General features: G+C 47.4%; 1 protein-coding gene across 1 annotated transcript; it reads left to right on the top strand.

Annotated features, from left to right (window-relative positions):
- The first annotated feature begins 11,252 nt into the window (after nt 1-11,252).
- Nucleotides 11,253-23,101, top strand: GEM (GTP binding protein overexpressed in skeletal muscle). Its single transcript, XM_032421968.1, has 5 exons — nt 11,253-11,352; nt 12,702-13,038; nt 19,382-19,458; nt 20,131-20,335; nt 21,747-23,101. The coding sequence occupies exons 2-5, from the start codon at nt 12,711-12,713 to the stop codon at nt 22,022-22,024; spliced, it is 888 nt and encodes a 295-aa protein (XP_032277859.1). The 5' UTR covers nt 11,253-11,352; nt 12,702-12,710; the 3' UTR covers nt 22,025-23,101.
- The last annotated feature ends 3,024 nt before the right edge of the window (nt 23,102-26,125 follow it).

The raw sequence follows: 26,125 nt of genomic DNA, 5'->3' as shown, positions 1-26,125 counted from the left end.
TATTGAATGTGGGCTCAATGATTGTGACTTTATCGAGTACAAGGATTGTGTTGCTTTCATTTGTGTACCCTGGAGCCTAGCACTTGGCCCAATACCTAATAGGCCTTTCATCAAAATTTATTGAGTGAAAGACTAAATAAATCATTTTTACCAGTGGCAATTTGAAGATACAAAAAACAGAATATAAAATCTGAAACCAAGCCACTCACTAAATTATATAACCTGAGCATACAAATGAATTGATGCCTAATAAAATTCTTTAAGGTATTAATTATGATGATGGTATCTTTGCTATGCAATTTCTTAACCCTCAAAGTGTGAATTCCCTAGTATGGAAACATTGATAAGAATATTAGGTCTATGTGTCATTTGCAAGGAGCTTGCTTTTCTCAACCCCAGACTGTGCTTTAATTTTGAAAGAAAAATTGCAAGCCCAGTTGCCACCAAGTCGTGCATCACTCCTGCTGAATTCCCCAGGGGGAAGGCTTCACAGTGTCTTGGAGGCTTCTACTTATTTTGCTTGTCAGAGGAACGTTTATAGTTTTCATATAAATTTTAATGGGTGGAAACATCTGTTGCCCATCCAACCGTGATGTTCGCATTGGGTATAGATGAGAATCTGGCTGAGTACGTACTATATTTGCTGTTTATTGGATCCTCAGAAAAATCACATAGACCAAGGACAAAGAAGTGGGGAGGAGTGAAGAAGGGAGTGGGGAGGAGAAGGTGGGTGTTTGGGCAGGAAGCCCTTCCCTGTCCCAGTGGGTGGTGCTGTGTGTTGACCTGTCCCTCCTGGGTGTTGTGGGTGGTCCCAGTGGATCCCAGGCCACCCTCCTTCCTCTGTGAGCACAGTCAATGGGACTCGTGAATCTCTTAGCTCCATTTTATGGAGCTGCTCCCTCACAAAAATGGTGGGGGCCCCTTGCCCCTTGTATGGGAAAGGGTGGATGTGCGCCTACATGCTGTGGCTTTCGTACCCATTGGCCTTTGATGCTGACAGGGCTGGCCACTCCTTGTCCGTTCCTGTACTTTGAGAGCTTTCTCTCTGCCTCTCATGACCTGAGCTCCTGCTGAAAGTTTGGCTCCTCAGGTTGCACGAAACAGAGCGCTGGGCTTGTCCCTCCATAGCTCAGAATTTGCAGAGGACCCCCTGACCCCTTTCTGGCCCTATCTTTCATCCCTCCCACACTTTCCACGTTCTCCAGCCACCCCAAATTACTTGTGGTCCCCCAAATGCCCATACTTCTGAGCCTGTGCATCTGCTATATATTTTTTTTTAATCTGGAATGCTTCCTGCTTCTGTCCCCTATTCACTTAGTGGAGTGTGCACATGCGCAGAGCATGCATGTGAACACATACATACACCACCCTGCCAACTTCCCCCGCATACTGTAGAACTCAGACTCGAAGTTTTCTCTGTGAGGTGTTCTCTGACCCACTGGATAGTTTATCACCTCCATCTTGCTGCCCCAGGATTCTGCACACGTGCTCTGTGACAGTGTCTGTCATGTCCCTTCTCAAGGACAGTTTTGGATAGGAGAGCTCTGGCTCTGATTGCAAGTTGCTACAAATCATAGCTCCATCACTGGGCTGTGTGATCCTGGGCAAGTTACTTAATCTCTCTAGGCCTCAGTTTCCTGATTTGTAAAATGGGGATAGGGATGTTGGGAAAAGTACGTGAGATGATATGTGCAAATCACTTAGCAAAATATTTGCGTCAATAAAGGGCAGCTATTAATACTATTAACTCCTCAGGTTTTTTAAAAAAGATTTTGTTTATTTATTTGAAAGAGAGAGAGAGAGAGAGAGAGCACAAGAGGGGGGGAGGGGCAGAGGGAGAAGCAGACTCCCTACTGAGCAGGGAGCCCGACATGGGGCTCAACCCCAGGACCCCGGGATCATGACCTGAGCCGAAGGCAGACGCTTAAGCGACTGAGCCACCCAGGTGCCCCTCCTCAGTTTTTTTCCCCCCAGCCATGTACAGGGACTGTCTCTTACACAGCCTCTGTTCCTAGAGACCAGCATGTAATAGATATTTCAAATCTGTTTGTTGAGTTAAATTGTCCCAGTGGTTCCCGATAACTTATTGGCTTAAGTCCGTGTTCTCTAAAATCAGAAGTTGGGGTTCAAATCTTAATTTTACCAGTTTCTAGCTGTGGACCCTTGGGCAAGTTAATTAAACTTTCTATGTTTCAGTTTCTTCATCTGCAAAATGGTCATTAGGATTGTATCTACCTCATAGGGTAGTTGGGAGGATTAAAAGAGATAATACCACATTCACAGTGCCTGGCATATGGAAAGGTCTCAGTAAATGTTAGTTGATATTATTCTCAATGTGTTGGGTATTATTTCATTTAAAGGCTCATCTTAAGTATCACTACTTAAGACTAATCAAGTCTTTCTCAGTCACTCTAGCTGGACATGATCTCATTCTTTATTCAGACATCCAATATGATTATTAAATGCCAACCAGAAGCCAGGCACCAGGCTAGAGACCAGCTGTGTAGTGGTAAATACATCAGAGAGGATCTCCACTTTGGTGTAAGTTCAGGTTTGAGGGAGTGATAAACCTCAACCTGTTCTCAAAGTTCTAAATCCATTGAGATATTGATTCAGGAGACAGACAGATGGGGATCAAACTATCAGCTTTATAGCCGATTTTGCTGGATTGGAGAATATGATGTAGTCAGCCAAATTTAGTTTTTCTATGACTCTCCTTACAGAATTAAACTCATATGTCTATCAGTTAGTTTGGGCTGTAATTAACAGAAAACTTAAGTACTGGTGGCTTATTACCTGATGAAAAACCTGGAGGAGGGTGACTCCAGGTTGCAGCTCAGTGGTATCATTTAAGACCCAGCTCTTGCTTTTCATCATCCACGTGTTACCTTGTTCCCGGCATCCATGCGTTACCGTCTCAAGATGGGTAACTCCAGCTCCAGGTTGGAGCTATTCTCATATCTGCATTCCAGGGGGAAGGAAGTGCAAGATGGCGAGGAAGACTTTCTTTCTATTAGTGAGGAAATCCTTTCTCAGGAGCTTTCAAACAGACATCCTTTTACATCGCATTGGCCAGGACAGGATCCCATGCCCAATCCTCTGCAAAAGAGGTGAGCTTACCTTGCCCAGCTTAGAGCTCTTCATTCTCGGGTGCAGGGGATCCTGTGCTAGTGGGAAGAGGGAAGAAAGAACTGCTGGAAGGCCATCCCAGTGACTGCCGCACCGTTCACGTAGAGCACAGCTACGGCCTTCCCTACCACAGCCTGGGTGCCCTTTGCAGGACGCAGGGGGAGAAAGTGGGATGCACAGCAGGTGGCCTGGCCCCAGTGAGCAAGCAATGAGGAGGCCTGATGTCACATGCTCAGTTTCTTCCCTGATCTTACCAATAGCAAGGTCATTCCCTCTCCATTGCGAGGAGTCCAGGGCAGAGGTGCTTCCCAAGGCTGTTTTTCCCAAGGGAGAAGAGACTAAATTAGGCTCTTGTGCTGCGTGAGCCCAGGCAGGCAAGCTGGGAGCGGTAGGGAAGATTCTCCTGCACCAGAGACAGTGTGGTCCCCGTCTGGGTCCTTGTGTGCACATCCCTCATAGCCTCTCACCACCGTCTGCATCAGATCATGCTCCCTGGCTCCCCTCCCTCTGGGTCCTGACCTCCTTGACTGTGTGGCCCCGCATGCTTGTCTGTGTACCCTGCACAGCGTCTCCCATATGTCCTTGCACATAGTGAGGGCCCGGCACCTGGTTGCCTCGGAGGGCGGCTCACTGCATTCAAGCCTGTTGATGGAGGCTGGTCGGCAGAAGGGTCACCGTGAGATGTCATAATTAGGGAGTTTGAAATAACAGACCAGATAAGATGGTGGGGCCTGGTGTTCATCTGTTTTGCTATTCAGCAGACACATACTGGGGCCTTACTGTGTGCCAGGTTTACTGTTAGCAGCTGGGATAAACAGGTGGACATGATATTCTCCTGCCTTTGAACAACTCCCACTCTCGTGAGGGTGACACTTCTGTATCTGCCAAGGTGACATTATCCAATTCTGTTCACCCACTTCCTGCCACCCCAGGGGGTGGGAGCAGCGCCAGGGTCTGTCCTTAGGAGCTGCGGAGAATCTCCTCACATAGGCCAGAGTGGTGGATGAGATTCAGACAGATTGAATCTGCCAGTTCCAAGCTATAAAACCTTTTCCCTAATCTCAGTTGCCCAAACTGTAAAATGGGAATAATAGCAGTATGTACTTTATAGAGTTGTGGCGAAGACTAAGTCAGATAATGCGTGTCCGTGCCTGGCAGACGTGCCGGTCACTGTTCATTGTGCTGTTATTAGCTTCACACTTCCGGGAAAGGCACGTGCTGGGTTCAAAATAATACAACTTGCTTATGTAGAGAACAAAGCATATGTTTGTTAGTCAAAGATTTTTGTCAGATTTTTAAATTGCTTGTGAAGGAATCTTTTAAAAATAACAGTAACTTAGACTTATAAATTTTCATCAATTAAGGGCTTGATTCATTAAAGAAAAATCTGGATGATATTCATTGCAGGGCTAAGCTAAATGCTTTCTACCAAAGCCAAAATGTCTCACTGCCTTTTAAGTGTTGGAGAAACCATCCAATTGTTAAAGACACATAGGGAATCAGGAAAACATGCAATTAGAAAAACAAAGCAGGAAAATGGGAATACTTACACCCACATATGAAAGGTGTTAACTGTGCATGTCCTCAACCCAACTATTCATTCTTTTGGCCTTTTTAAGTATATCATTAAAGAATTCTTGTGTCGCTGTAATTGGTTAAATCAAGGCCTTTGCCTTAGGCTGGTTTTGACTGCTTGGGCTAAATAGTCTCATTGATTTTTCTGTTGCTGTAGAAAGGAACTCCAGGGAAAACGTTGTGTTGGTTGGGAAACCAGATTACTTTGGGCAACTCTTGGATGATCCCTTGATGGATTTGGTAGTTGCTGGGGAAAGGAACACTGGACTTTATGCTCTTTGAGGCTAGGAATGTGGTCTTATATAACTCTGTGTCCCTGGGACTTGGGATATTGCTTGTAATAATATGTGCTCAGTAAATATTTGTTTAACTCACACTGTTGAATGACAGTTAAGGTCAACATAAAATTCCAGGTTGGCAGTTTTTTTCACTAAGCACTTTGATCTTATAAGTAACTGTCTACTGACCTCTAGGATGGCTTTGAGAAGTCTGCTGTCCATCTAACTGTCATTCCTCTCTTTCTTAGAGGTAGTCTTTATTCTGTAGTTGGTGCGTATTTTTCTCACCCATGCTCGTATACTTTTACTAAATGTATTTAACTATAAAATATTAGTGTGGAGTTAATTATAAAATTATATATATTTTTTATATATTATAGATATATACTATATCTATATATATATAGTATATATAAATTATTGTCCTGTAGGTAAACTGCAGTTTGCTCTTTCAAATTACTGTTATGATCTTGATATTTATCCATGTTATACAAGTAGATCTATGTCATTCATTTGCACTGCTGCATACTATTTCATTGTATAAATATGCCACCATGTGTTTATTCATCAATGATCATTAGGTGGTTGCTTCCACAAACAATGCTTTGATGAGCATTCTCATGTCCATCTTCTTGTATAGTACAGAGGAAGCACAATTATGAGTAGAATTGCTAGGTTGCAAAGGGTATGCACATCTTAGATGTTGATGGTTGATCTCCAATGGTGGAGACTGGTGGAGACACTCCCACCAGTAAGGCAAAGGAACCTCCCTTACATTTTCATCAACGTTGGCATTGTCAGATTTCTGAATGGGTATGTACTTGACCCTACTTTACACATCTTCTCCAGGATTATCATTCCCTTTTATGGATGAGAAAACTGAGGCTAACGAGTGGAATGCTCTGAGAATGAATGAATGAATGAACGAATGAATGAATGAATGATATGGTGATATTTTGTTTGTTTATTATTTCTCCCACTGGAACTTAAGTTCCATGAGTTATAAGTACCTATTCCTAGCCCTTAAGAACAGGTCCTGGCATAAGGTAGATGCTCGGTAGTTATTTATTGTTGAATGAATGAATGAATGGAGGAAGCTGGGCAGAGAACAGAGAACAGGAGCCTCCTCTTGGCTTTCTGAGCTACACTCTGCATTTCCTCACTCACCTGGCAGGATTTTAGAAGGAGGGGCGCTTAGCAAGCTCTGCCATTGGAATGGTAACGCCTGCAGGCTGAGGCTGAGCTAACAGTGGAGGAAGGGTGAAAGCTAAGAATTTTTCAATGGAAAATGGAATCTGCTCAGCAGGAGTCTGATGAGGCGCTGGGGCCAGCAAGGAGGATGCAGCTGGAAAGAGTGTCCATCTGGATCCCACAGGCCTCTGGGTGTTGAGAGGTTATTCTTAGCCATCTTCTCTTCAGTCTTTATTTTCTCTTAATCAGGGCTCTCTTGATTTTGCAATTGGAGCCTTTTTCTCTCCCTTCTGTAAAGCAATGATTTTCCATATAGTAATTCTTTCCTTCTTTAGACTTCCCGGAGGGGGTGGGTGGTTCTTTTTGTGCTCAGACACTTTGCACATTGCCTCCCACCCAGCTCCCCACGAGTGCTTTTGTGGCTGGTGGAGACCTATTATGTGAGCTGAGTATTTGACCCCATCTCCTTGTTTGTTTCCAGAGAACTTAAGCACAGCATTCTCCTTGCTAATTATTTTTTCCTAGTAACATCAATGTGAGTACATTTCCCGCCCTTCCTCCCTGGTGCCTCATGTGTCCTGAATTCTGCTGGATTAATTTAACTTGAGCCTTAAGAGGCAGCAAAGCCGAGGGCAGGTGGCCGAGCTCCAATCTTTGGTTCCTGCGTCATAATCATAATCCCTGGCATTGACATGGTGCTCTGTGGTTGACAAAGCACTTCCACACTCAGTAGCTCTCCAGAATGACAGAAGTCAAGGCCTCTGGGGTCTGGTGACATCCCCAGCATCTGTGTGCCTAAGAAGAAAGGCCTGGGTTTGAACTGGCTTTTCTGATGCTAAATCCCCTCCTTACTGTTTGTTACAGCTCTTACGGGGGTTACAAAGTCAGATGCCCTTGGGGCCAGGGAAATAATCAAATGAGGGAAGTTGGCTGGGGGAGAAAATGGTAGGGGCTAGTGAGGACTATGGGGAATTGGAGAACATGCCTTGCCTAAAGGCGTCGAAACGCAATATGTTTAAAAAGCAATTTAAAAACCCATTTTATCACCTACTCGATGCCCAGTCTGCAATCTACCTTCTGCTGGTGGAAAAGGGAGAGCATATGGACAGTGTCCCCTTTGCCACTGAGTAGCGTGACTTGGTGGCATGGGTAAGCGCCCCTTGGTTGCAGTAGGTGTCCAGTGTCAATGAGGCAGTCTGGTACTGTAGACCCGAGTGAGTCGCTTACTTTTAGGGTCATATTACCGACTGAAGGATGTATGGATCTTGGTCTACCCATCATCTCCCCTCCCTCCAGAGTTTTCAAGGGATGAGATTCAAAGTAATATTTTATTAATGGTTGTGCGGGTCCCTGATGCCCCAACCCACAGCCCTTGTCAAAGGTTCTACTCCTTCCCCACTTCTTTCTGCCTGCTCTCATCCCTTTTTGAAATCATGGGACTTGGTTGCTCAGGTCTATATTCTGAGAGAAAGAGTGACAGTGACAGAGACAGAGGTAGTCAGGGCCTTAAAGGAACCCAAAGTTCATGTTCTAATCCAGTGCATGGGACCCAGAGAATAGAGAGGAAGAAGATGGCTCGTGCCTTTAAGTAAAGAAAGCCTGCCCATCGGTAAAATGTGGCCCAGTGAAGGTCATGGGCTTTGGCCAATCAGATAAAAACTCCTCTTTTGAGGGGAGTTAGGGAGAGGGCATGGCCTGAGGCGCCAGCGTGGGACCGGGGCTCAAGTGTATCCCCTACTCTGAGTAGAACAGGTTAAGATCGTGGCTCCAGAGAGAGCAGCTCTGCTGCCTACTAGCTTTGTGACCTTGGCCGGGTGATTTCACCTCTTTCCTCATCATCTTCATCCATAAAACTTGGGGAAGTGCAGTGGTGATGAGGATTAACTGAGATAAGTCGTGCATATCAGTAAATGTTATTTTTGTTTTGAGTTCTGCCTTCTAGCGATACTCATCTTCATGTTAGTTAGAACCCAAGGACGCCTTCAAATGCTGCCAGAAGGAATATGGAAAGAATAATTCATAGAATAAGAAACTACAATATTCTGCCAATATTTTCCTCTTCAGAACTTGCCACTTGTCCAAATGCCCTGATTCTACCTTTCTTTCCTCCAGTTCCATACCCGTAGATGGTCCCAGTGAGCTGGAATCCTGGGCAAGGTAGCTGGGGTTCCGCTGGCTAAGATTCGGCTCTCAAATGCACTTTTTGTGAGGTGTAACTGATTTTTGCCCAAATACTCCAACTTAACTGTTGTTCAGTTGAAACTTTTGCGAAGTAGTTGTTTTCCCATCTGGCTTTCGTGGGACAGAAAATTTAAGAAGGTAGATTCTTTTATTCAAACGCAACATTGCTGTACTTACCCAATCAATAGTGGACTGAAATTCCCCCTCCCCAGCCCCCACCAGTCTTTAGAATTTGTTTTCTTTGGTGTGCCTCACTTCTACTAATAAAAAACAGTTCATAGTGGATATTGCCTAGGCATAGAATCAGGTTCTTGTTAATGTGAAGAATTAGGTTCTTATCAGTGGCAAAAGTAGCATTGAGAGACTGTATGAAATGCTTATAGACTCTGATTTATTCTTAGTTTTTAGCCACATAATGTGTCTGTTGAGACCAGTTGACAGAGTAGGAGGTTCAGCATGGAAAAAGCATGGTAAATTCTGAAATGCAGATAATTCACAAATTACAGGTGTTTTATTATTTTTTTTTTCAAAGATTTTATTTAGTTATTTGACAGAGAGAGACACAGCGAGAGAGGGAACACAAGCAGGGGGAGTGGGAGAGGGAGAAGCAGGCTTCCCGTGGAGCAGGGAGCCCGATGCGGGGCTCGATCCCAGGACCCCGGGACCATGACCTGAGCAGAGGCAGACGCTTAACGACTCAGCCACCCAGGCGCCCCTATACGTGTTCTACTATGGAGTCAGCTATATATTCTTGGATGATCTCTTTCCCTCCCCCAGACAACCCCCCACCCTCCCCCAAACTTCTCCTTTCCCCACATCTGTGGCCATCCTCTCCTGCCTAAACCCGGAAGGAAAACTCGATGGTAATGAAGGGTACCATCCAGGAAATTATGATACCCAGGTTCTAGTTCCGGCTCTAGTTACTACCAACTGAGGGGTAGTCATCCCTCTGGGTCTCAACTTCCTTATGTAGAAAGTAGGAGACTGGGGCCAAGGCACCTGGGACTAAATGAGCTCTAAATTTTTATTACTCCGTGAATCCCACCCTTGCCAGCTTGGGGCCTGGCAGGTCTCAGCAGCTGGTCACTTGGATAATCCCCAAAGCAGATAACTGCATGCGGGATAACTGAGAATGGACTATAATCACAGCAGAGGCCAGCCACTCAAATAGATGCTGGGGCCTTTGGCTGCTTCTCGGAGTCACCAGCCAACCCAGAGATGAAGCTGGCTGGAAAAGTGGATGGATGTGTCGGAAAGGCCCGTGTCATCTCCAAACACAGTGTCTGGGAAATGCCCATGTCCCCGAAAGAGGTCCCCGAAACCCTTCAGCTGGTGGTGCAGTGCAAAGAGTCAGGCAAACCAGGTTTTGAACCCTGACTTTGCCACTTACACCAGCTGCATGACCTTGGGCAAGCTCTCTGGCCAAGTGTTCTTCTTCTCCATAGAATGGGGGTAGCAGTATATCTACCTTGCAGAATTGTAGTAGGATTGAGGTACTGCGGAGGCCTAACACTACCTACTCAGTACAGGTGCTCAGAGGGACTTAGTAAATGGTGGTAGTAATAGTTATAATTTTTCCTGTGCCCTTCATTCACGGGAGTCTGGCGTGGAGGTGGAGGAGCGCGGCGCCCCCCCCCCCCCCCCCCCACCGTGTCTGGCTCAGGGCTCCTCCCCCCACGGCTGGGAGGCATTGGCTCCGTGCCACGTGCCACGGCCCAGCGATGCTGCTGATTGGAGCGCTGATTAAATCCCCTGATTGAGGAGCCTGGGCATCCTGGCCCACAGCAGCGCCAGCAGCATTTAGCACAATCTGCTTGGACCCCTCATCAAGTTGTTTTTTAGAACTGCCCTTTTCGGGCGCCTGGGTGGCTCAGTCCTTAAGCGTCTGGGTCCTGGGATCCAGCCCCGCATCGGACTCCCTGCTCCGCGGGAAGCCTGCTTCTCCCTCTCCCACTCCCCCTGCTTGTGTTCCCTCTCTCGCTGTTTCTGTCAAAGAAAAAAAAAAAAAAAAAAAAGAAAAAAAAGAAAAAGAAAAAAGAAAAGAAAAGAACTGCCCTTTTCAAGGTCTTGTCCCCTTCCGTCACCTCTCTTCGGCCCCGTCTCTGTGGGCCCGTGCCAGAGAAGGGAAGTAAAGCGATGCCGGGCTTTCCTCCCTCGTCCTCCAGAGAGAGGGAGACAGGAGGCAGGTAGAGGCAGCTTTCCGGGCAGCAGATGCGGCTCACACAAGCCCTGGCCACGCAAGGCGGCTGCAGCCCCCTCCGGGAGGCTAAAGTCTCCGCGGGCGCCCGGCCGATCCCCGTTTTTCTGGCCAAGCCGGGGTCCCAACTCAAACCTGCCTCTTTCTCCATCCTGTGTCCCGACAGCTCGGCAGCGCTCTGCCGGGAAGCGCGATTAAAGTGGCACTCCGTGGGGGCGCCTGGGTGGCTCAGTCGTTAAGCGTCTGGCCTTCCGCTCAGGTCATGATCCCAGGGTTCTGGATCGAGCCCCACATCGGGCTCCCTGCTCGGCCGAGAGCCTGCTTCTCCCTCTCCCACTCCCCCTGCTTGTGTTCCCTCTCTCGCTGTGTCTCTCTCTGTCAAATCAATAAATAAAAAATCTTAAAAAAAAAAAAAAGTGGCACTCCGTGTATTTTTCCAGCTTCTTAGACCCACCTGGTAAAAATAAAATAAAATAAATAAAGGAGCCCGGGATGGAACCGTCGTTATTTTTCAAAAGGTCGGGGAGGGGGGGTCACATGACTGCGAGTAACCGTTTCAGCGAAGTGGCCGCAAGTCTGAGTTTGCTGCAGAGCCGCCCCCTCCCGGCGGGGGCGCTGACGTCACGGAAAAGCCCCGGCGCGGGCCGGCCGGCGCGCTATAAACGGCGGGGCCGCGGCGGCTGCGGGCGGCGGCACGGACGGCGGGCACGGCGCGAGCACCCAGCGCTCGGCGGCCCCGGCATCGTAGCGCGCACCCACGCAGCACACGCGGCCTCGCGGGCGCCCACCCGGCCGAGCGAAGTAAGCGGGCGGTTTGGGAAGGGGCTACCCCCCGACGCCGGGTGGGGGGGGTGGAGTGCGCGGGCACGGAGTGGGCGTTCCCGGCCCGCACAACTTTCTAAGTTGAGAAAAGAGGCCCTGGAACTTGCCGTGCGCGCTGTGGTTTTCTGTTCGGGGGCGGGGGGCAGAGTTTAAGGTGCAAAGGATGCCATTTGTCATCAGGTTCCTTAGTTCAGTTCAGTAGGAGGGTCACCTCCTCCTGCAGACTCTGTGGTCAGAGGGCAGCTCTCACTTGATACGTCATGCTTTTGTTGTTCGAATGCCAGCCGGCCAACTGAGGCACGGCTTAATGAGATTGAAAAACCGGCCGGTCATCCCCGTTAGTGGCCGGGCGTGTTGGGGTGTGGAGTGTGGGTGTGAGTTTGGGAAGAGGAGTGTGCATTTCTCACTCTCACGAATGATCTTGCTTATGAAAAATGAGAAGGCTTCTACTTTATCTCAAGTAGCCTGAGAGAACAAATCTCCGTGCAAGGGGATGGAGGCTTGCAAAGGGAAAGTTGGAGCAAAGTTGTTCCATGGCATTTAGGAGGGTCTTTGGCCTTCTGATTTTCCTCAGGAAGGTTGAAGAACTCTCGGAGTGGACGTGGTTTAGTGAGAGTGAAGCATTTTCTCTGCCAATTTGATAGGTCCGAACGTGAGCAGGTCATTTCCCTGCGGGAACAACAGGGCTTGGGGCTGGGATTTTTGAAACATGATGTCTGTGGGCAAGAGGGCAGAGCTGAGGCATGAACCTCAGATAGAAATTCTTTTTTGCCCCCAAATAATAGCTTATTCGGGCAGCTGGAGAGCATCAGGGCAACTTTACTAAACATGGAAGTTCCAATAAGTGCTTGTCCAGTGCAGCCAGAGGGAGTGAGGTCATTGCCACGTGTTTGCCACCCAGGCACGGAAGCCCGCTGGACGCTGGTGCAATGAAGAGCCATGTTTAGACAAGAGCAGCTAACTGGCCGGCTGGTCCCCAGCTCCATTAACTTGTTGCTTTTCCAGCCATCTCCGAAGGCTGCTGGTTTGCTCGGGCTGCCTGTGTGTCCGTGCCGAGTGGGCTTCCTGAAGGCTCGCTCAAGGATGGAGGAAGCAGGGGGGCCGTGGGTGTTGTTCACGGTACTTCTTTCTTTTTGTGAACGACAGTCTGCCTGAGGAGCTGGTTACTAATTGAAAGCCTCTTGGATTTGGGGACAGTTTCCTTGGGGTTCCGATGTCAGGGTTACTTGGGTGTCACCCCATCTGCTGAGATGCCACTGATGACTGTGTGGTGAGCCCCCCAGGCTCCCGCTCACTGATGCGTGCCTCTCGGCTGCTCTGCTCTGCAGGACCCAGCGATGACCCTGAACAATGTCGCCATGCGCCAGGGCACTGTGGGCATGCGGCCGCAGCAGCGCTGGAGTATCCCGGCCGACGGCAGGCACCTGATGGTCCAGAAGGAGCCCCACCAGTGCAGCCAGCGCAGCCGCCACTCCGCTGCCCCCGAGGACCACTGCCGCCGGAGCTGGTCCTCTGACTCCACAGACTCCGTCATCTCCTCCGAGTCGGGGAGCACCTACTACCGGGTGGTGCTCATAGGGGAGCAGGGGGTGGGCAAGTCCACTCTGGCCAACATTTTTGCAGGTGTACATGACAGCATGGACAGCGACTGCGAGGTCCTGGGAGGTAGGTGGCCCAGCCCCAGTGGGCTTCTGTCCATCAGCGGTGGTCCAGTCCGAAAGAGCGAGGGGGTGGGTCGTTTATCTGCAGAGTTGGGAGCGGTGATTATGCGTCCCTGGCACTGGCTGGGGAAGCTGAGTCCCCAGAAGAGCCCTGGCATGGGCCCTTAGGACGAGAAAATGAAAATGCTCCTAGATGGAACCCGGGCCAGAAAGGGAATTTCTTAGATACCAGCGCCGTGGGGACTGGGGGGGTAGACTAATTAAAGAGGGCAGAGTCAGAGGGTCAGGATCCCACTTCTGGCTTTTGCCAACTCTGACCTGGACTTTTCAAGAGCTCAGTATGGACACAGCTTTTTTGCACGGTTATACCTAAAACCAAACAGATTTGAAAAACTATTAGGGTAGGTTCATCAGTTTCCACCATTATTAGAGGCTTTTGAGGGCATAAAATAGTTTAATATCTATATTTGAAATAGTGCAATATTAAATTTTTTTAAGTATAACAGTGGTGATACATGTGTTTGTATATGTACAGGTTTTCAAGACAATGTTCCATGTACAATCTCACTTAAAATATTTAAGACTCGCCTGTTTGCAAAACGGATTTGAGGTGACGTAGTCACAAAAATGCATGTGTTCCTCAGATACATGTATGAGGATCCTGATCATCAGTGGTATTCATACAGTGACTTTCAGCCACAGCTTCCATCTTAGCGTACGTGACAAGGGGAGCTACAGATCCTTATCTGCAGCTGTAGACATAAAGGAAGAACCTTCCAGTGCTTGCCCGAGTGGCATGGTCTGTACTCTTACTTGCAACTCACAGCTGAATCACAGACTCCCAGGGTAGGGAACTGCCTTAGTGATGAGTTGGTTCTGCCCTCTGCTTGACGCACAGGAGTCCTGCTCCTTCCTCCCTCCTGTCAGCCCATTTTGGCCAACCGTTTCTTCTTGATTGTCTCCAAGGTCAGGGAGTTCACTGCTTCACGTGGCAGCTCCTGATCTGGACTGTAAATGATGACTCATTGATAGAACGTTGAGTTCTCTCCTCACTTCTGGAATCTCAGGGATAGCTAAATGAGAGTCAAGGAGAAATAGGGTCAGTATTGGAAGGCTGATTCTCTCTTTCTCTGTAAAGGCTGGTGGGTGACTGTGGGTATAGGAGAAAGGGAGGGAGGAACGAATATCTAGAATGCACGTTTGCAATGGGAGAGGCGCTTTATTGGGTACCTTTTATCTGCTACTGTTAATTTTGGTACTTATAAAATTCCTGTACTCATAGGAGTAAACTGAGTCTCAGGGATACCAAGTAGCTTCCCTAGAATCAGTGGGGTAGCTGGAATCAGAGCTCAGGCCTTTGTCATCTCAGTTCCGTGGTGTCCTTACACTGCCACTGACAGGGGACCTGCTCTGTGCTGGACACTCTACGAAGTACTTCTCCTGAGTTTTTTCTGATAAAACAAAAATCGAGCCAATTTTGTATTAATATCCCTGTTTTGGGCGCCTAGGTGGCTCAGTCATTAAGTGTCTGCCTTCGGCTCAGGTCATGATCCCAGGGTCCTGGGATCGAGTCCCACATCGGGCTCCCTGCTCGGCAGGAAGCCTGCTTCTCCCTCTCCCATTCCCCCTGCTTGTGTTCCTGCTCTCGCTATCTCTCTCTCCGTCAAATAAATAAAATCTTAAAAAAAAAAAAAAAAAATCCCTATTTTACAGGTGAAGAAATGGAGGCTTACGACATGACGTCACTTTCCCAGGGTGATAAAGCTAGCCCGTGGTCTGGCCGGGAGCCGGACCTGGTTGTGTGCATTCACTGTGCCCAGCAACCCCTGGCTTTAGCGTCCACATGCTGGTAGTGTCAGGTGCACGCCTGGCTCTGTGCCAGGCTCCGGGGTACCCAGTGACGTGTAAGATGCAGGACACCCTCTCAGGAACGAGTGAAGTGTCAGTGGCTGTAATTCAGAGCAGGGTGAAATTGGTGAATACCGTAAGAAGTAACAGGAAAGTGTTCCGGGAGATTGACAGAAGAAAGATCAACCAGGAGTCTTGTTTTTTGAGGGAGGTCTTGAAAAAGTTAGTGGGTAGCAGACTTTCAAAAATGTCCATTCGAGTGGAGTGGTACCTCTCGGGGGGTGGCATCCCCATAGGCATAGAGTGTTAAGAAGACCGACTCATACCTGGAACCTGGGAAGGCAGGCTTCGGTATTTGGGAGAACTCTATTTAAAGTGGGGAGGGAGAGGGAGAATGCTTACCTCCTCAGAGAATCTTGGGCAAGAAGCTTCTCCATTGACCCATCCTATCTAATGTGTCCTATTTGAATAACTTAATTTATACTGTCTAGGATTACAATATCTCTTACCTGTAGGCAGCTGTTGGAATCACTAGGGGCCTCACGTTTCCAAAGAAGAAGGTTTTCCAAGGCATGCCCCCACATTGTTCTTTTTTCAGCATTAACCATAAAAAAAAAAAAAAAATCCTCTATACAATACTCTCATCAGATTTTCTTCTAATAAAGATGGATGTTGTTACAGCTATATTGCAATAATCTTATGACTCTCTCTACACATTTAATGCCATTCATTTATTCATCCCTTCATTCATTCCTAAATAGTTACTGAACATACACCATGTAATTCAGTGAATCACTACGGGGACGTGCAAAGAGTCCTAGGGCTTCCCCCCAAAGACGCTTACAGTATGTGCGATAGAGACGGATGTACCCCGTCTGTGCACCAAGATCGGGTGTGATGGGTGTTTTGAAAGGGGTACAAGGACAGTGCTGTGGGAAGTCAGAGGAGGAAAGATTACTTCTGGCTGTGGAAATCAGGAAGGGGTTCATGGAAGAGGCGGTCTCTGAGCTGGACCCTAAGAACGGCCTGGGGTTTGGAAGGCCTGAGGTGGGTGGGAAGGTACGGCACCTGCCCACGGAGAGTCTGGAAGGAGCACTGGGCTTCAGGCTGTCGGTGTGGGTTGGGAGCCCAGCTTGGATACGGACGTAGCTGAGCGCTCTCGCACAAGGGACGGACCCTCCTCAGACTTCCCCGTTATTGAAACGGACAATTCCTGCTTCACAGGACATTAGAGGAGTCAAGGAGAGAACATATACTAAGCATGTAGCCCAGTGCCTGGCATGTAGAAGTACGGAATGAATGAAAGAGCCGATTCTGAATCTACCGTTCCTTTCCCTGGACTTACCTTCTCAAACTGGCGCTTCAGTCACCTCTGGTCCCCATCCACTCTCGTCCTACTCCTGGCCAGGGTCCTGTGAGACGCTGCAGGAGGCGAGGACAGTGTTCCTAGAGCAGGTGTTCCTTCAGGGCCCCTTGGCATCTCCTGGGCTAGGAAAGCTGAGAGCCATTGAGAGTTTTGGGGGAGAGGGATGTTGGAGCCTCAGAGCTTTTGAGAGGCTGCAGGAGCCCGTTGCAGCGTGGGAGAGAATGCCTGTGCAGGTCCCACACGGCACTGGAACCAGTCCTGGGCCGGGGGGCCCTCCACGCACAGTGGGGGTCAAATGAAAGGTTAAGGTGTGCTAGTCCAGGGACGATAGCGACGGTCACCCAGTCATCGAAGCTCCATCCTACCCCCGAGGATGATCTCTCATTACACAGAGTGTGCAAGTGCACCCCCAGAGCACGGGAGAAAAGAGGACTTCCCCAGACCCAGGATCCTGAAAAGCCCTACAAGCCAATAGGCCTCAACCCTTTCTCCACACACCTCAACCCAGGGCAAATTTCAAAGGACTCGATGCTTAACCGACTGAGCCACTCAGGCACCCCTAGAATTCATATTCTTTTATCTCCCCTCTCCCCACCTGATTAGCTCTTGAGAAGGCTAAAAAGTGAGTGACAAGGGGAGGAAGAGAAACTAGAGCTTCGGGTGCAGGCAGGGCCCTCTCCTGGTTAGCTGAGGGCCAGGAAGCAGGATGCTTAGTGTGTCTGAAGAATCCGTGGGCCTGGTAGCCAGAGGCAGTATGTAAACCTAGGTGTGGGTCACACGCAGTGAAGCAGGGTGGAGACACGTTTTCGGCTCCTGGGTTTGCAGCACGATTTTCAGGCAAGGGTAAGTCCAGGAATCTTGGCAGAACAGCAAAGCAGTTAGGCATCTACTTTTTAAGGTGTAATCCTTAAACCACTTTTTCTCTAGGCTGATGTTCTGATACCTCGTGAACGAAGGGAAAGTTTGGGTTTGCTTTTTCCCCTAGCTATTGCTAGGGGAAAACAGTGTGGTAGGTATGTTTCTCTTTGAACTGCTGGGGACCCTGGTGAATCCCTTGTACCTGCTTTTGGATGGTGAGTGGTAGGCTGAGGACAGAGAAAGTGCTGTTTTGGATTTCCTGAGCACAGGGAAAGCTTTTAAAGAAAAGAGAAGAAGCCCAAGGTAGCAAGGGGCAGTCAGCCGGCCCCCCTTCTGTGCTGCTCAGGCTCTGACCATTTCCATTTGGCTGTATAAATATGCCTGTTGAGTCATACTCTGTCATACTGTGCAGTAAGCCAGATTGTGCATCGCACTGTGATCCCATTCATGCTGCAAGTTGTGCATGGCAGACAGGATGGGCATAAAAGACTTTTAATCCCCCAGTGGGGACACCGTTACCATTGCTTAGAATGATACCTTGTGGAGGCAGGGAGACTGACAGAAAGACAGAGCCATCCCATCCCTGGTTAACTTTCTTCTCATTTGTCTGTGTTTTCCTTCCTTTCCCTCCCCTGATTCCATTTCCTAGATGAAGAAACATTTAAACAGGAGCATTACTTTTAATAAACCCCTTATTCCTATAAAATAAGAAATGCTCTGGTTTCCCCAAGTGGCACTTTTAAGCTGGCTTTTAGCTATGGTAGGAAATGCCACGTGTGGCAAGAACCAGCTTCCTCCATCCGAACAAGTGAGGACAGCAGCTAATATTTATTGCCTTTCTACTTTGTGCCCAGGCTTAACATAGGTAATGGTCATGCGGCCTTAAGGCATGAATACGGTTATCAGTCCCATTTCGTAGATGGAGAAATTGAGGCCCAGAGCACTTCAATGGTCCAGAGGCACATAGTTAAAAAGGGATGGCATCCAGATTCTAATCAGGTGTGCTTGTGCTTATATCCCCAGTGCTATAGTTCTCATTCATTCATTCATTCCATAAGCATTTGCTGCCCACCTGAAGTATGCTGAGCACTGCCCTACATGGGGGGTCGGGGGTATAGCAGTAAACATCACAGATGCAGATCTCTGCCTTCACGTTCTGGGGGTGAGAGGGACAGAAAATAATAAATGGATTGCATGTTAGGTACTTTTAAGTACGATGAAGAAAAACTGGAAGGGAGTAAAATATTGGTAGGGAAAATGTATTGCAATTTTAAGTAGATGGTGAGGGAGCGCTTCTGGAAGGAGGTAAGGGCGCAAGCCTTTTGGATTTTCCAGGGAACAGATTTAAGGCAAGAGGAGCAGCAAGAAAAATGGTAAAAAAAAAAAAAAAAAAATCATTATGAAAATCATAATTTTCAAATGATGAAACTCAAAACAGGAAACCTTACTGTGAAAATAGAGTGGGGATGGGCTTCTTTGTATGCAGTTGATGGGAATCACTTCTGCAAAATCCCAGTTAACTCAGCCAACCCTACCCCCCAAATGATTTCTGTGGGCTGGAGCAGCTCTGGCCCCTCGTACTGCTCACCCTTCACCTATACTCAGACTGGGCTCAAGTGCAGGGAGGAAAGTTTCCATTACCAAGTGGAGCTGGAGGCTGCACTTAAGGCTCTACTTAAGATGGAAAAAGAAAAGCCTGTTTATTCCTAGGGAACTGTACTTTTTTAAGGGAGAAAACCTCAGCCAAGACAGGGACAGTCTCAAGGTTTTTTTCTTGCGTGTCTCAAAACAGGAAAAATGTCTCTGAGCCCAGAGCTCCTGAAATTGCCAGTGAATGTCCAGTAATCCCCCCACTGAAAGGTACAGTGGATTTCCATGTAAGGCTTACGAATGAGGCTTATGGTTCCCTTGGGTGATTCTCAAGCCATCATCCATTGAATCAGAGTCAAAAGCTCTCAGTGAGTTTATCCTTATAGATGGTTTCCCTAGAGCAAAGGTCTAGGAATGATGAAAATGAAAGTCTTCATTTCAAGTGGCTCAGTGAGACACATTCAGAAGACATAGGTGTTCTGCTCAGGAAGTACTTGAGGAACATACGTAGAACGTTGTGGAAGGTGATTAAGAAATAGTAATTTGCCTTTGTGAGTATCTGCATATTTGCATAATTAATTGCATATTTAGTAGGCTTTCTTTGTAACATAATTTCCTACATGACACTCAGGTAAAAGTGTTGCCTATTTTCCTGACTCCAGTATTACTGTTCTTTCTTTTCCAGAAGATACGTACGAGCGAACACTGATTGTTGATGGGGAGAGTGCAACAATTATACTCCTGGACATGTGGGAAAATAAGGTACGCAGAGCCCGTAGCTCTCCGTAAATTCCTTCAGGGCTTGCCTTCCAACAGGCTGTTTGGTGCAAGGGTGACCTTGTCCTTTTCAGTGTTCTAGGTGAGGTGGGCTCATTTTCTTGATTAGCTTTTTTTTTTTTTTTTCTGAAGTAGGAGACTGTTCTCAAGAAAAGGCCATTCACAAATGAGCTCTGAATAATAAGTAAGTTGCAGTGATTTGCCCTTAATTCTATTAAAAAAAAGACAAAAACGTCTATCTGCTTTAGGGAAAGTGCCAAGGATGGATGATCATTTAAAGCTATATAAAACCAGATTATATGAAGTTGACATTCTTAATACTCATCTTCAACGTTTGCTTTTTAAAGATTTGGGGCTTCTGAGCCTCTATGCTAGACCTTCTCTTGGTTGGGAACCCTCTTCTCACAGAAGGATTTGAAATTTCATCAGTTGGGAAAAGGCAAAAGGGAGTTGTTGGAAGTCAGAGAGGGCTCATTTTTGGTAGATTAGCTAGAAATTGGAAATGTGGTTTGGCAAAGTCGTTGTATAATTTATCAACTCAAGCTGTAGGAGGAACTGGATAGTAAAAACCTTAGGATACACAGATCGCTTCTTTGCGAAGGACGCTTCATTTCCCAGGCACGCCCGAGCTCAAGGAGTTTCTTCTCGTTTTTTCAGGGGGAGAATGAATGGCTCCAGGACCACTGCATGCAAGTCGGGGATGCCTACCTGATTGTCTACTCCATCACAGACCATGCCAGCTTCGAGAAGGCGTCTGAGCTGCGGATCCAGCTCCGCAGGGCCCGGCAGACCGAGGACATTCCTATCATTTTGGTGGGCAACAAAAGTGACCTGGTGCGGTGCCGGGAAGTGTCCGTATCAGGTGAGAGGGGTGGTGCCCCACCACGGACACCCTCTCGGGGTCACCTCCTTTTCCTTCACCTGGGCCCTCTTTTTTTCTTCTTTCGTGAAGCTGGCACCAGGGACTCATTATTAAAATGCTCTGTGGAGTATCGTGTAGAAGATGCCAGCGTTCCCAGCAGATGATCCCTGTGCTGATGGCCGCCCCCTTGTCCATCTGGGCGACTTGCTGGATTCCCGTTTTCCCCAGCCTGGAATTGCTTGAGGGAAAAGATTATGCTGGGGGGGTTGGATTTACTGGCACTCCCCAACCTTTTCTCCTTGTCCTTTTCTCTTCTCTGGGGAGCTCTTAGGAGTTCAGGGAAATAGAAGTAGTGTCTTTATGTAAGAAGGATGGGAACTCTGATGTGGGGGCACTGTGGGTGTTTCAGTGAGAATAAGAATTCCACTCTGGCTGCCTCTGGTTCCCGGAGACCCTAGGAACACCGTCCCGCCCCTTGCCTTTTGCTTCCTAAGTTTCCGTGAAGGCATCAATCTGATGGTGTCACCTAGACATCTTCATGCTTAGTTCAGGGATATCGCCTATTTGCTGGGGGCGGGGGCCCTTGAGATTTTATTGTCCACATACAGATTTGGTTCCTGGTACAATGGTAAAAATTAAAACCCTGCATTGCCAGGCCCCACTCGGGAGGAAAGAAACCTGATGAAGACTTAATGTCTACAACTAGCTTGGGAATGTCTTACTCTTAGGAGACGACTGTCTACACTGATCATTTTTTTCTAAGCCAAACTTGGATACGTGGTCAGTGAACACAACGGAACTTTTGACACGGAGGCCACTCCAGAAAAGCTTGTTTATACAGTTTGCTGGAGACTGTATTGTACATTTGTGAAATCATCAACATTTTTTCAAAATAACCTCATCAGAGCTTTAACATCGTTTTTTAAGAGAGGAAAGTCAAAGAGTAGGATTGTTTTTCAATTCGGGGAAACCGAGTCAGCAGACAGCGTTAAGAATCCGAGCGTGAGGATGAAGCAGGCCTGGATTCGCTTCTGCCGCTTACAGGCTGTGCGAACTCCCTCGTGTTTTTAAAGGTCACCCCCGACCTCAGTTTCTTCATCTGTCTGGGAGGGAGAATGTGTTTTCCCAGTAACATGGTAAGTGCAGTAAGTGAAGGCTGCGGTTTTTACTGAGTTGGTGTTACCGTGGCACTCCACACAGTGCATCTGTGGTGGCCCAGCTCTAGAGCCCACCTCTCCTGCTTGCGGGAAGCTTCCTGTGACCGCCTCCCTGTGTGCTGGGAGGACACCGTCACCACCACGTGGCCGCCTGACCTAGAGTTGCCCGGCGACAGCTCCGAGTACGGAGCCCGCTAGCTTGGCCTGGGCCACGGAGCCCCTCTGACTTTCTTCTCCCCCCCTTTCCTCCCCAGAAGGGAGAGCGTGTGCTGTGGTGTTTGACTGCAAGTTCATCGAGACGTCGGCGGCCGTCCAGCACAACGTGAAGGAGCTGTTTGAGGGCATCGTGCGGCAGGTCCGCCTCCGACGGGACAGCAAGGAAAAGAACGAGCGGCGTCTGGCCTACCAGAAAAGGAGGGAGAGCATCCCCAGGAAAGCCCGGCGCTTCTGGGGCAAGATCGTGGCCAAAAACAACAAGAATATGGCCTTCAAGCTCAAGTCCAAATCCTGCCATGACCTCTCTGTGCTCTAGGCCCCCACAGTCACCCCAGGTGTCCCCCTATGGACATCGTTGAACACCATTGGGACTGATAATCTATATTAGATTGGATCCTTAAGTATTATTAGATAAGGCTTCCCCCATTGTAGCTGGGAATTAGCTTGTTAGCCTCAAGGGCAACATCATGCATGGGAAACGAAAGATCTTTGTAAAATCAGTATTTATTTACAGGAAAAGCCTGACCTTGCTACTTGAACACCCAAGACTCATCAGAGGATATGTTTGGGGTTCACATGCGTTTGCTCTCTCCTCTGGATAGTAGAGAATTGAAGCCTACAAAAGAATGCTCAGAACAAGAACTTTTTGTTATTAAAATGTCACCCAGTGTTCTGATACATGAATTTGAGGCCAGTGGGCCATAGACAAATACAGGAAAGCCGTCAAAGGATTTATCCAAAGGAGGGAGAATTTCTTTCTCTGTACCTTATATTCGTGGAGCTAGGATTGTAGAACCGGGCTCATCATAATCATGACTATTATTGCTCCATCAAGCTGTGAAAAGAAATGATGGACCTTCCTGGAAACTAAAGCTTAGCGAACAATTTTTGTTCCATGCCCATAGTTGGGGATCCAGAAATTTGTAGAATTGGGAACTGATAGGGGTACCACTTACGGGATCAAAAATCATATCTTGGCTTTTGTGTCTTAAATTTTTTGTTGAGGGGAAAATTACTTAAATTCTACTTAGTCAAACCACCTTTTGTGTTTTCATTGTTTTCAAAGTCTTAGGGCCATCATGAATATATTTTAAAAATCTGAATTATTGATAACCTGGAGTGCAAAATGCCAAATTTTGAAATATAATCAAAGGTCTGAATTTTTATAAAACACAAAACATAAATACTTCAGTACTTTGGGTTGACCCTTATATGCCACAGCTCTGCTCTATTTATTGTTATTTTGCAAAATAATAACCATTTTAACATTTGATAAAGCATATTTATGAACATATTTCTTAATAGGAAAAATGTCCATTTTATTACCATTTTCTATCTTTTTCAGAATATGCAAGTTTTTACCTATATATCTTACAATAAAAGAAATAAAATCTTTGGGAAAAAAAGGCATTCTTAAATGTTTTTTCCTCCCCAAATAAGACGATTATGATTCTTTCCATTTGTTTTGAGAGCAAGCACACTCTACAGAAACATACCTGTTATTTTATTTCTTCTTTTCATTGGTGGTATCCCCATTGTTATTTGTTTCAAAGACTATCCCTGACATCTCTCCTTCAGAACCATGACTCACAATAATGCAGAGTTATTTTTGGCTAATACAGTTGGGAAGTATTTGGGGTCCTCTAAATGCTAAGCACAATAAAAGCCAGATTGATCTTTTACTTTGGCAAATTCCTGACTGAACAGATGGACCTTTGCTCCCCAAAGGCTTATGCCCCTAAGCTTGACTAAAGCATTAGAGGAAATTAGATTAGGGGGCAAAGAAGAAAAAAAAAAAAAAGGTGGTTTTCAGCCTGCAATCTAGCCAGCATGATTGTAACCAAATTCTCCCTGATGGCATTAATACAGTTTGACCTGCCCGTGGCTGTGTGTGACCCCTTGCTGGAGTGGGATGACCCGGTGTCCCCCTTTCACATCAGTGGCCCCTGCGTGTACCTTCTGGCACCTCCCCTCCCTATGTTTCTGAATATCGCCTAAAGCCACAGCCTTAGAACGCAGTTCTGCTGGCCCGCTCTCCTTTTTCCAAATCCAAATTGAGCACGAGGTGCCCATCTCTGTGCGCTTGGCCTCTTCGCAGTGCTCGAGGAAACAGTACAGGGAGAGGATAAGAGTGAACATTCAGGCAATGTCACTGCCATTTAACATCAGTGTGTCTTTGGAGCAAAGGCGAAACCTTTGTGACCATCAGTTTTCTCCTCTGCAAAATGGGGTTGTTACTAATACCTACCTGTAAGATTGTGAGATGAACATCTTTTAATCTGCTAAACGTGAAGAGCTCAAGAGACGTCTGTTTTCATCGTCATACACCTTCCATTCTGCATAAATCAGTTTTATAAGTTTGCCTTCCCCCAGATGGAATGGAAACTCCTTAAAATCAGGGACGGCTATTTCTCCCTTTTATCGCTATACTCTTCAATGCAGTCCCTCGTGTATATGGGGCCTTTATCTGTTTCTTTGTGAATAGACTTTCCAAATGGCCCATGAAGTTGACAGGCCATTTTACAGCAAGCAAGTTCAGGGGGATAGGTGGCTTGTCCCAGTTCAGATGTTGTGTCTGGGCTTGGAGTAGAGTCCAGATGTGACTCGGAGTCCTTTGCATCTTTCAGGATCCCAAACTGTTTCCTATAGACACAGCTCTTTTCATCCCCAGGTGCCACCAACACACACCACATGATACCACCTCCACACATCACCCCCCCCATACATAGCACACACTCCACACAATACCACACCCCCCCACACACTATGCACCACACACATGCACACCATACACACACACCACACATCCCATACCCCACCCACACCCCCCACACCGCACACACCCCTCCACAGAGCACACACATAAACATGTACATACAGCAAACACAGCACATATATCCCACACCACTCACCCCGCATCCCACATACACAACACCACACACACACACACACACACACACACACCCTAAACATACATTCTTTAGGCTATTATCTATTCTAGATTCAACCATCCTAGTCACTTACTTCTAACCTTCCCAGCCAAATGGCCAACAGTTGCCAAGACTCAAGCTGAAGGGCCTGTTGAGGATTGTCCCACGGGGCCTCCCTCAGTTTGAACCAGGGCAGGACAATACAGGGTGCATTCCAGTCTTAGAGGCTTTCTGGGGAAGAGCTACAGCTCTGGAGTCAGACAGACTTGGTTTCACTCTGGTTTCATCACTTAGATGTGTGACCAGGAGGAACTTCTTTATCCTCTCAGCCTCAGTTTCCCATCTGTGACGTGGGAATAACAATGACACCCGCTTCACAGGGTTGTGGTGAGGATGGTGGAGACCTGCAAAGGTTATCATCCCGTGAGGACTTCTAATGAGACGTTTATGCCTTCATTCCCTCGTGCATCCTTCAACAGTATGGGGCACCCGGGCACCGCTGGGTGCTGGGAATATAATGACAAAGACATTATCCAGGTCCTCAGAGCCCCCCAAAATTGTATATTTGCCTGTCCCAAGAAGCTAGAGAAGGTGGCTTTGGCGGTGGGAAGAAACTGAAAAAACCATGGTAGGGTTATACCAGGAAGGGTCTGGATTTGCTGCCATTAGATAAGATTCAAATGAAGGAAAACATTATTAATAAAATGATTGGATTTGATGTGGGAAAGTAAATTGGGCTATTTAAAAAATTTCCATTTTGGGGAAGTGGGAACATTGGGGAAGAGTTGGTTTTTAAGCATCCTACATTGTTGCTCGCTAATACGTGAACTATTCAGTACAGGGAGAGGCAGATGATTATGAGTTCACTTGGCTAAATCTGTGGAGCTCTTGCCGTGCAAGGGGCTGTGGAGAATACATGGTACGAGAAGGAGGTTGTGATACATTAGTGGGAAGTGGGCACAGTGGTGAACAAGGACAACTGCACAAAAACCCAGAATAGGATGTAGAAGATAAGCAGGAGCAGCAGAGACGTGAAGTAAGGTAGTTGGAGCTTGGGTGGGAGAAAGAATTCCTTCCTTGGCCAGTGTAATCATGAATGTCTTCTTGGAGGAAGTGCCATTGAGCTTGATCTTGAAGGCTATTCAAGATTTCCACAGGTAAAATGCAATTAGTTAAGGATCTCAAGATGAAATCTTTCTGGAGTTAGGGTAGGCCCTCAATCCAATGAATGCACAAAGGAGAGAGAGAGAGACTTGGACACAGAAGAGACACACAGGGAAGAGGCCCGCGTGAAGATGGGGCAGAGACAGGAGTGATACAGCTGTAAGCCACTAAGTACCGAGGAATGCCCGGGACCACCAGGAGCTGGAAAGGGAAGCAAGGATTCTCCCCTAATGTCTTCCAAGTGAGTATGGCCCTGCCCACATCATGATTCTAGATGTTTAGCCTCCAGAACTGCAAGAGAATACATTTCTGTTGTTTTTTAA

This window comes from Phoca vitulina, unplaced genomic scaffold, assembly GCF_004348235.1.
Source record: "Phoca vitulina isolate PV1807 unplaced genomic scaffold, GSC_HSeal_1.0 scaffold25, whole genome shotgun sequence".
In the NCBI taxonomy this organism is placed as follows: Eukaryota; Metazoa; Chordata; class Mammalia; order Carnivora; family Phocidae; genus Phoca; species Phoca vitulina.
This window is presented reverse-complemented; position numbering and strand designations above follow the sequence as displayed.